General features: G+C 34.7%; 1 protein-coding gene across 1 annotated transcript in view; it reads left to right on the top strand.

The window, feature by feature from the left end:
* myo7ab (myosin VIIAb) overlaps positions 1-12026 on the top strand; it is a 57131-nt gene that overhangs the window by 6134 nt on the left and 38971 nt on the right. Inside the window, exons 2-5 of the mRNA XM_026938568.3 lie at positions 5357-5418; positions 6726-6839; positions 6964-7116; positions 9713-9897. Of these exons, the coding sequence (XP_026794369.3) occupies positions 5401-5418; positions 6726-6839; positions 6964-7116; positions 9713-9897 (470 nt within the window). The 5' untranslated portion in view covers positions 5357-5400. The remainder of the gene's footprint in view (positions 1-5356; positions 5419-6725; positions 6840-6963; positions 7117-9712; positions 9898-12026) is intronic.

Genomic DNA, 12026 nt, shown 5'->3' with positions numbered 1-12026 from the left:
AAATAACGTAAATTATTTAAAGAAATGTTGTTTTTTTTTTTAATTTAAGAGCTGTTCATTATTACTACCATAGCATGTATTGATAAGGATCAATTCATAAAGAAAAATGTGATGGGTTGTGCTGTTATAGGAAAATAATCAATGATGTGGGGGTGTGATGCGGCCGAACATGAAGCAGAGTTAATGTTACCAACCCAATGTTGATTATTATTATCCTTATTCTATTTATTTATCCTTATCCTATTTATTTATTAAGGAACAACAGCATCTGTTTATAGTTACATTTATTCTTGTAGAATGTCCACAAAGTAATTTAATTGCAAATTGTAATGCTGGACCAGGTTTGGGCCTCTTAGTTCCAATGAAGGAAAATTCTAATGATACAGCATACAAGGACATTGTATACATTGTGTGCTTCCAACTTTGAGGCAACAGTTTGAAGAAGACCCACATTTAGGTGTGATGGTCAGATGTCATATGGCCAACTTTTCTCAAAATAGATTGTACACTATACACTATATGGCCAACTTTTGGCCATATAGTGTATAGTGTACAATCTATTTTGGCACAAAACCCACAGGCCTCTGTTAGACAGCGGAAGATAAAGAATAAGTTGACCTTCCAGCATGATAACAACCCAAAGCACAAGTCATCAAAGGAATGGCTTTAGAAGATGAAGATCAACATTTTGGAATGGCCCAGTCAGAGTCCAGATATCCAGTACTGTGCACAAGTCTTAGGCACATGCAAAGAAATGCTGTAGAGCAAAGATGCCTTCAGAAATAATGAAACTAAATGTTTCTACATTTAAAAAATACTATAAAGAGCAGTAAACAGTAATAAATGAATCAATGTCAATATTTGGTGTGACGATGCTTCACTTTAAAAAAAATAGTAGTCTCAGGTACAATTAGTGCAGTTTTATAAGGAAATGAGCTGTTAGTGTTAATGAGCACCATGCAGAAGCAGCCACAGTTCTTCTGGAGACTTTGACTGTCACACTTGCTTCTTATTTCTGCAGCAAAACCCAGAAACCTTCATTATGTTTTTCTGTCTGAAAAGTGTCTCTTATGTAATCTGCTGCTTTCTTTACTGACGTACAAACATTTTCCTGTAACATTTAATTTTGTGCTGGAAAACTAATGTTTGGAATTCTAAAATGTTTTTGTACTGAATCAATAATGTAGATGTCATGAAATAAAAATCTATAACAAAGTTTGTACTAAAAAAAAAAAAAATAGGGCGCCTAAGACTTTTGCACAGTACTGTAAATCATCAAAACCTGCTGAATAACTTCAAGAGAGTTAGCAGTTTGACAGATCTGGAGCAATTTTGCAAGGAAGAGTGAAATAAAATTGGAAATCAAGATGTGCTAAGTTGTTAAATGACAGAGTGCTGTATTACAAGCAAAAGGTGCATTAACAAAGTATTAGTTAAGGGGTGTGCACACATATGCAACCAGGTTATTATACATTTTTTTCTTTTTTTCCCTAAAACATTTCTATTTGTATTTCACTTGAATTATGTTGGTTGCTATATCACATTAAAGGTGGAAAAGGACCTGACATGATTTATCTTGGTTTCATTTTTTACGTCACAAAAACCAATTTTATCAGGGGAGTGTAAACTTTTTACCACTATAGCATTATAAATACCAGCATTGTCTTGGGTCATTTTACTTTAACAGCCTGGACATTATAAGGCTGCACATTATATGGCATATGTCTCAGCCTATGTCCCAAAGTGTGCTTTGTCTTACAGTCAATGTACTCAGCTTTTTTTGCGCCACATTCTCACTGAAATCTGAGCTGACCAGCTTGCAGTAACGTTAACATTGTTTTCCTGTGTAACAGAAGGTTGCTCTGGTTACGTGCTAAAACACAAAGATGAGTGAGAGCACAGTGCTAAATAGGGAAATGTCTAAATAGAAATATGTAAAATAGAGGTCTGCATAATTAGCAGCAGCTTTATCCCTAGGAATGTGACTAAGCTCTAAAGACCTCAGACCAGCTGATCTGTGCTGTGAGAGACGTGATGCTGCCGGTAAAATTACAGAACACGTAAAAATACAGAACCCATAGCAAAAAGTCACAATGTCTATTCAACATTTTTCAGTTTGATGTAGTGGGTATACAGTAGGGGTTTAACTCGGTGCCACTATCTGTAACTGAATCTGTTTAGTACTCCAAATACCTGTATCTGTATTTGGATTTAAAGGTGGGCATGGCCTAAACCAGAAGGTTTTTTTAAAATTATATATGCACCCTACCACCATGACCCCAGAAAATAAATAAATAAATGAAAGTAAAAACCTCCTGCTCTGGCTAATCAGATGCACTGTGAACCATATGGGCATGCTTTCTTTAAAAAATCATATCTGTATTTGTATTAGTTTAGAACACGTTATCTGTTCATTTCAAATAATATATGTATTCTGCAGGGTAAAAAATGAAATATAAAATTAATATATGTGTAGAACATGCATATGGCCTTGAATACATCATTGCCAAACAAGTGTCTGTCCACGCAAATTCAGTTTAATAAAACCCAAAATTAAAACTCAAATAATATAAGATTCATAAATATAAATTTACATAAAAACATACAACTAAATCAAAACTAGAATATTTGCTTAAATCTACCTAACATTAAATCTAATTAACATTAAGAACATCAAGTTTTCTTTTAATTTAAGTTATTGTTTAAACTTTTTTACATTAATAACATGCATTTATAACATTACTTCCCTTCAGTAGAATTGGTTATTGTTTAAATTTGTGGCACCGAGATAAGCTGTCAATTATGCTCTCTTTGGCTCGTGCCCACAGATGGCTGTGGCATTCATCGGAATCTGAACTCCATAAGGTGGAGACTTTTCTGTTGCACCACTTGGAAGCCTGGCGGCTTTTTATACAATATCACAAACTTGTTTAAATCCTACATATCTCCAGGTTACAGTAGGTGTTTTTCAGAGGATCAATGTTATACCCTGTGGCAGTAAAGCAAGGTGTTCCTCAGGGCTCCATCCTCGGTCCACTATTTTTCAAAATCTACCTACTTGCACTTGGTCAAACTGTCTGGAAATACGGCCTCACGTTCACTCATGTGCTGATGAGCTTTTTACTGACCATTTGGATTCCTTCTCTTCACCTGCTCTTACTTCTTGCCTCCATGAAATTAAATAAAGGGTGACAATAAATCTCTTAAAAACCGTTACTAGCAAAATGGGATGTAATTTTAAAGTCTAGCCTCAAAAAAGACAAATTTCTACTTGTCATTGAGTGGGCGAGTAGTGGAAAGCAGGACTCAAATATGTAAACTCAGTGTGTGCTTTAATTGGGCGTAGTCTAAAGGGTAAAAAAAAATCTGTAATCAGTAAGTAAAAAGAGGCAAAAATCGAAAAATGAGAAAAATTTGGCTTGCAGTGAGACAAAGAAACAGCAGAGTATGAATTAAGGGCTAAACGCAGAACAGGTGCACACATTTGAGAAACAAACCAATGACACTGCTGGCATGGAGAAAGGATTAGAACCAAATAAAGGTACATGGCAAAACAAACAAAAGCACAGGTGACAAAGAACAAGGGCAAGCAGAGCTCTCCATGCTGGGATATGTGCTGTGTGCTGAGTGACACCTATCCATCCTCACATCATATCGTCCTTATGTGAAGCATTAGGTCTGGGTATTACTTCTAATAGCGCTTTTATAGCTGTTTGCTAGGAGGTGGGTATAGAGGTCAATGGAGTAGAAGTGCATTTAGTCACTTGCTCTGTGCTGTGTGTTTTAATTATGTCTTCCGCTAAGTGTACTAAGAGTAGTAAACAAAGAAGAGATTAGTGCCACAAGGTCCTGACAGTCTTGGCCATGTGACTCGCTGCTGTTCTCATGTCTGTCATGGCTAAAAGCAGAGCAACAGTTACTTTCACGTCTGTTTCAGCCCTGGCTAGGACAGGAAGCGCTTTGTTCTGGGAATTTGAATATTTACTGCATTGCTACACATGTGACAGCATTCTTCCTAAAAGCATAATGTTTTAAGGCTGAATTAAGAGGAAGGTATGGTTTTGCCTCAGTGTTGCACTGCAGTGCTATTTCTGACAGGGCTAATCTGCAAGCTAATTAGCATAGAGTACGGGAGCAATTAAGCTGTCCATGACAAACTTCTCATTACCTTTATTTAGTAACAACCAGGAAGTATCACGTCAGTGTTAGTGTCCGCCCTCAACACTCAGTCCATTAGCTTCTTTGTGCCATTTTGCTTCCATTTGCTACTTTCTGATACTAAAATACAAGCTGTTATCCAATTATGTGATTAGAATCTTCACTGAGAAGCAATTTGTCCCTGTCATTTCTTTGGTCTTAGGCTTGGGAGCTTTGTGAAATGTACTGTATATGGTGGATAAGCCTATATTAACTGTGCATCACAGGTGATTCGATGCTTTAGATGAAAGAACAAGACAACATTGACACTCTCCTAAATACATCCGAATACAAAGCATGCAGTGTACACACTTAAGGTATAGTTAGCATCATGCAGTTGCTCTGTAGAGCATTTCCTGCTCTATTCATAATGTGCTCAGTCATTTAGAGCCTTAACAGAGACATGAAAACAGAAGGGAAAGAATTTTCAGACCTGGAAGTGATGTGATGTTTCTTACAGGTTAGCACTGTGTAAAAGAATTAAAATAGTAAAATATTCATAGATGGTGAACAAATTTAATTTACTTAAAATACTTAAAAAATGATATCTGTGAAATTAATTGTGTATTATTAGCCTCTTTACAGAAAAGTCACATGAACTTCACATTTAAAATTTTATTCATATATTCATACTCACATATTGTTTTGCACGTGTTATTTTTACATCTGATTTCTCACGTGATGATTTAACTCTCACGTTATTTTTTTCCCAGGGGTAGTGTATGCATTTTCATTTTTCACATAATTTCTCACATGATTAATTTAATTTTCATGTTAAATCTTTCCACATGTAATGTGTATGTATCAATTCTTCCACATGTGATTTCTCACATGATTATTGAATTGTTCAAATCTAGCGCATGTGTTTTAACTGTCAACATTTCTGACATAATTAATTCAGTTTTCTCATACTGATTTTTTTCCCATCTTGGACATTTTATCACGCATAATATTTTTCATGTGATCACAGTTTGCATGATCTCATATGTGCACTTTCAGGGCATAACATGGTAAAATCAGAGAAAATGTGATCACATTACTCACATAATCACATGTGAAAAACTTATGATCACATGTGAAATGTGAATTTTTCCATACAGGTCACATTTCTGTGTAAGACTATCTCCTAATTGTGAACGTTGCTCTTTATTTCTGTCAGGACACTCACATGGTGACTAATGCCAAGAAGTAAAAAACAGAAACATGGTCATTCTGCAGCAGGTAAGACTCTGTCTCCATCTGGCAGAAAAACACATCATGCAGGTGCAATTATTTCCCCAGGGTACTGATGTAAATGTAAAATCTTTGATTTAAAAAGTAATATTTATTTGGTATTAATGACTGTTTCCTTTTATTGTCATTCAAAATACTTTTTCTGTTTATTTCCTTGTCAGTGTTTGTTTTTAATATTCTAAATTTACAGAGACCCACTGTTAACATCCTTTCTTAATAAAAATAATGTCTGGCCACAACTTATTAATGTGTATTAATACAATAAAAGTAATGTACAACCACGACTTAGTAATGCGAGAAAATAAGATCATTAAGTCATGGCCACAGCTGATGGAATGAGAAAATAATAATAAATAATAATAATAATAATAATAATAATAATAATAATAATAATAATAATAAAACACTAAGTAAATTAGAAAAGTATTTCTGTGTGTATGTTTGATTTAGGTTTTTTATTTATTTATTTTTTTAGTATAGTATATTTTTTCCTGATGTTAACATTATAAATCATCAACTCAACTTGTGTCCAGCTCTATGCATTTTTTAATTTTATTATTATTATTATTATTATTATCATTATTATTATTATTATTAACCTACACGCTTAAAAAACGCCTTTTTTGGTTATGGGTTTTATGTTAAGCCTGTGCTTATTATTATTTATTAATTGTTGCTCATGATATTTACTAAGGATTTTATAAAGTGTGCATATGTTTTCAGGACTGAGAAAAATAAATAAATAAATAAATATTCACATGAATTTTTAAAAATGTGCTTACATTTTTTATGAAATGCTTATTTTAGATATTGTTTTATTTTTGATTATTTTGAATCATCCATTACATAAATAAGTAAATAACAATGAATATTTGTAATAACATAGCACATAACACATTTACATCTTATCCTACAATATATTAGTGTATACTATGTTGTTAATGGATTGGATTGTTGTTATTATTACATTATGTGTATATTTGGTTTGGTATTATTTATTTGTTCAGTTATTACGATGTTTCGTTTCAGTGCTGCTCGAGGCGAATCTAATCTCATTACCATAAATGAATAATCTGTTTCCCTCGCCTTACAAAGTCATGGCTGTGCATTATTTTTATTAAGAAGGAATCTTCACTAGTGGGGTTCTTTACAAATGCCTTAAGTTATTGTGTTATTTTGTATTGTGTTATTGTGAAAAACATAGCTGTGTTCTCTGTGGGAAAGATGTCAGATATGTCAAAGTGGTTTCATTTAGCGAGTGATTGATTGATTGATTGATTTTTCCACTCCTACAGGGGGATTATGTCTGGCTGGATCTCAAGACAGGCAAGCCGTTCGATGTTCCAGTTGGAGCTGTGGTCAAGCTCTGCGACTCGGGCTTGATCCAGGTCTTGGATGATGAGGGTCAGGTGAGTGTATGAGTAAGACAATGACAAACACCAAGCCTAAAAAGTGCCCTGCTTTCTTGTCACTTGACCTTCAGTGTGAATGATGCTGCAGTGTGAGTGTATTATGCGTTGTGTATGTGTGCAGGAGCACTGGATCTCTCCTCAGAATGCCACGAACATAAAGCCCATGCACCCCACCTCCATCCACGGCGTGGAGGATATGATTCGCCTGGGAGACCTGAACGAAGCCGGCATTCTCCGAAACCTCCTCATTCGCTACAACGAGAGGGTCATATATGTGAGTGTACAGTTTCTATGGATGGAATAAAAGACTTGGGGGCATGCTGTTATAGGAAAATAATCAACAGGATGGTTATTATGGAGCGGCTTTACCTTTACCACTCCTAAAGCTGACTATTTTCTTATAACGGTATATTCTGGTGTGTTTCATTCCTCTTAGACCACAGCAATCTTCCAACGATCACAATTTTTAATTTACACGCAATGCTTTTTAATCATTTATAGTTACATTTACTGTTGTAGTTCATTCGCAGAACATGTTAGTTCTAGTTATCACTTACATTATAGCAGCTATAAACAGTCGCTCCCTCACCAGCCTCTTTTTTTTTTCTATTTTGAAGTTAACTCCTCTGTCCTGAAGACTTTCCCATGGTGGAAAACCTACTGACCGTTACAGAATGCTGATACTGGAGACTCCTTACATAAATGTAAAATAAAAGTCTCCTCACAGAAAACTACCTTCTTCTTTGTTAAATAGCGACATATTTTTACTCTGTTTGTGTGGAGCATCCACCATCCAAGTGAGCGAGTTGTTACTACAGAAACTATAACTAAAATGAGCACATTAATATAAACCTGTGACTTGAAATGCAGCCAGAGCTACTGTAATTCTAGCTGAAGGGGATGTAACTGAATTTAGTCCATTTAGTAAAAGGATTTAGTTTAATTGCTGTGTCGATGATATCAGTCTTAAGCCTACAAGCCACTTGATGTACTGTTTTTCCTTCTTATTGATGCACAGGTGCACAGAGTGTTTTTCATTTCAGACATTAACTGTGTTTGCTATCTGCTCAGATCAGCCAGTTTTGCTAGAATATGACCTTTTCCTCTTGGTTCACTGTCACATCCCTGTCAGCCATTTTCACCACTGAAATACTTGATGGAGGACAACATGACTCTGACTGGCTTTGAGCTGTGCCATAACCGAATTAACAGTGACTGAAAATGCTTGTGTTACATCAAAGCTTTAAGTAAATATCTTCTTTTGTGTGTGAATACTTTCAAAATAGTAAGATCAATACTTTGCACTAAGCATCAGTCTTTTAAGGAAGTTCATTTGTTGTCTATCCATTTATCTAATGACTCAGATAGACAGCTTAGATAGACAAGTGGAAAATTTACATTCTGCACCATTAGCTCAATTTCTATCCTCTTGTGCAGTATACTACATTATAAGGCATGAATTATGAGCACAGAGGTGAGAGGTGATGTTCACAGCAAACAGTGATGAAGGTCAAATAATATAACTACATGAGACTTACAGGATATACCCGTACGTGGTGGATAGTTTAGCCCACAGACCCAATTCATTCTGCTTCTCCTGATTTCATGATAAAATAAACAACTATTGGACAGCAATGTCTTCAGTGTCATCAGTATCTTCAAATCATCAATTGCTGAATTAAAATTTTAAGAGGTACATTATGCAATATGGTCATTTTCAAGCCCCCAAAATTCTGTGCTACAAAATACCTTACTTCCAAACCACATAACACCTTGCTGCATTTTGCCCATAGAAAGACAAAAACAAGCAAGTTCTGAAAGCATGTTGTCAAGCATGTTTTTGAACATTATTATTATTATTATTATTATTATTATTATTATTATTATTATTATTATGCATCTAAAGTCAAATGTGTAAATATTGTAAACTGAAAAAAAATATTTACTTGCGCTATTCTATTATAACATATTTGAAATCTCAATTCATATTACCACAAAGCTATATAAAGCACAGCAAAGACCAGTGCTGCATCCTCAGGAACTGCCTGTACTGTAAAAAAGGTGTGCACAAACTTACCTTCCTGTCAATTTTACAGTAAAATCCTTTAACAGCAGCACAGTTGCCATTAAATTACTGTAAATTTACAGTACATCATAATAACAGCTATTTTATTCAACCATAAATGTATGCATAACTTTTATACTACAATATTGATAAGCATGAAAGATAAAATGAAAAATAAATTAATAAAATTAAACAGAAACAGCTTAAAGTAATATGCATTTTTTTTTTTTACATGTTAACATTTGCAGTGACACATTCTTCAGGCAATGTGCTAACAACATTAAAATATTAAAGATTTCATGCCCAGGTAATTAACAATTTAAGATGTATGTAAGATGTATGTTTTTAAAAATGAGCTACAACATAAATTAGAATTGTAATGACTTCAGAGGAGTCATAGAAATGTTTTAATATCAATGAAAATTTTGAAATACAATATTTAAATTTGTTCATTTTAGAATGCACCAAAGTGTGTATATTTAAAGTAAAGATCATAGGATGTCCACTTTCTCAGATTTTAAATATTAAAATATTATTTGCCATAGTAGATGCATGGCTTCATGGCACTTTGAAATTCTCATTTTGTCTCCATAATGATCTTGCATATTTATGATTCACTAATAAATAATAATATTATTACTCACAAATTAAATTCTGGTTACAGTACAGGTAAGAAATGCATGGCACAGAATTTAGTGTTACTTATTATTATTTAGAATTTATTATTAATTATTTATTACTATGTTACCTACAGTATGTACCCCACAGAAACCTAATATACACCTTATTCTGTTTGACATTTCAGACATACACAGGGTCGATCCTGGTGGCAGTGAACCCCTACCAGCTGCTGCCCATTTACACAGCAGACCACATCCGCCTGTACACTAATAAAAAGATCGGTGAAATGCCTCCGCACATCTTCAGTATTGCTGACAACTGCTACTTCAACATGCAGAGGAACAACAAGGACCAGTGCTGCATCATCAGGTACCCAATACACTGTACAAATACTTACTGAATTTCTACAGTAAAGTCCTTGCACCATGGTTACGATAATGTAAATAGATTTCTAAAATATATATGACCAAATTTCAACTCCAGATATTTTTTCTACTCTCAAAGTTAAAATTGTCTGGTCATGGGATTTAGGGTTAGAGTTTAATAGTTTTAATATTAAAATATTAATATTAATATTTAAAATATGTTTTAGAATTCATTCAAGCTCAATATGTGCTCAGTTGGGTCTTATACAGTCTAAAACATTATACAGAGTTCACTATTCTCAATCACGACTGTCTGAGATCTATCCGAGTGTTGATGATAGATGTGATAGGTGTCATATTTCCCCAGGCAATCTTACTCATATGTTTTTCCTTTGTCCATCTCTACAAAAAATACTGGCTAGATTATTTTCCAATCATGTCAAATATACTTCAAAAGAAAATGGATGTACAGTCAGGTACAGCCATAAGTATTTGGATAGTGACACAATATTTTTGTCATTTTGCCTCTGTACACCACCACAGTGGATTTGAAATGAAGCAATCAAAATGCGATTGAAGTGTAGACTTTCTGCTTCAGTTCAAAGGGTTTAACGAAAATATTGCATCAACTTTAGGAATCCATTTTTAGGAATCCATTTTTATACATAGTACCTTCATTTTCACAGGCTCAAAGGTAATTGGACAATTGACTGATAAGCAGTTTCATATCCAGGTGTGGCCTGTTTCCTCATTATTTCATGAGAAATTAAAGGGATAAAAGGTCTAGAGTTGATTCCAAGTGTTGAATTTGCATTTGGTAGCTGTTCATGGGAACTCTCAATATGCAGTCCAAAGAGGTGTCGATGCAAGTGAAGGAGGCCATCATTAGGATGAAAAAAAAACAGACCTATCACAGAGATAGCAGAAACTTGTGGCCAAATCAACAATTTGGTACATTCTTAAAAAGAAGGAATGCACTGGCTAGCTCAGCAACACCAAAAGGCCTGGAAGACCGTAGAAGACAACTAAAGTGGATGATCACAGAATTCTTTCCTTGTTGAAGAAAACCCCTTCACAACATCTAGCCAAGTCAAGAACACTCAGGAGGACGTAGGCCGTATCTTTGATAAAGGCTGCAATCAAGAGACACCTTCACAAATGTAAATACAGCTGCAAACCACTGGTAACACTCAAGAACACAAAGGCCAGATTAGACTTTGCTATAAAAAAAACCACCTCTAAAAAAGCCTGGATGAGCATGGATGCCAATGGAATTGGGTCACTGGTGTTTATTGATGATGTGACTGCTGATAGAAGCAGCAGGATGAATTCTGAAGTGTATTGAGCTATAATTTCAAATGCTGCAAAACAGATAGGATGGTGCTTCACAGTACAGATGGGTAATGATCCAAAATGTACTGTGAAAGCAACCCAAGAGCTTCTTAAGGCAAAGAAATTAAATGTTCTTAAATGTCCAGTGACCTCAACCCAATTGAGAACGCTTTTCAATTACTGAAGACAAACCTGAAGGCAGAAAGACCCACATACAAGCAACAACTGAAGGCAGCTGCAGGAAAGGCCTGGCAAAGCATCTCCAGGGAGGAACTTCAGCATTTGGTGATGTCCGTGGGTTTCTGATTTCAGGCAGTCATTGACTGCAAAGGATTTGCATCCTTTATGAGCCTGTGAAAATGGAGAGACTATGTAAAAAATGGCTATAATTCCTAAATCGTTAATGCAATATTTTTGTTAAACCCCTTGAATTCAAGCTGAAAGTCTACACTTCAAACACATCTTTATTGCTTCATTTCAAATCCATTATGGTGGTGTACAGAGGCACCCTGTTACCCTGAAAGTGGTATTTTATAGCAAGTGCCAAAGTGTTTTTCCCACTTCTACAACAGCAGTTGTCCAAAGCTAATATATTTTTTAAAGAATAACGCATTATACTTTTTATCCGTTTATACTGTAGTTACATTTAATGTTGTCGAACATCCACTAGACAAATTAGTTCCTGTTATGACTTATATCATAGCAGCTATAAACATTCCCTCATTAGCATCTTTTTCTCTCTCACTTGAAAAAAAAATTGGCTTGTCATGTTACAGAGAAACCAAAAGAATAACTTTTTTA

This window comes from Pangasianodon hypophthalmus, chromosome 15 (assembly GCF_027358585.1).
Source record: "Pangasianodon hypophthalmus isolate fPanHyp1 chromosome 15, fPanHyp1.pri, whole genome shotgun sequence".
NCBI lineage: Eukaryota > Metazoa > Chordata > Actinopteri > Siluriformes > Pangasiidae > Pangasianodon > Pangasianodon hypophthalmus.
This window is presented reverse-complemented; position numbering and strand designations above follow the sequence as displayed.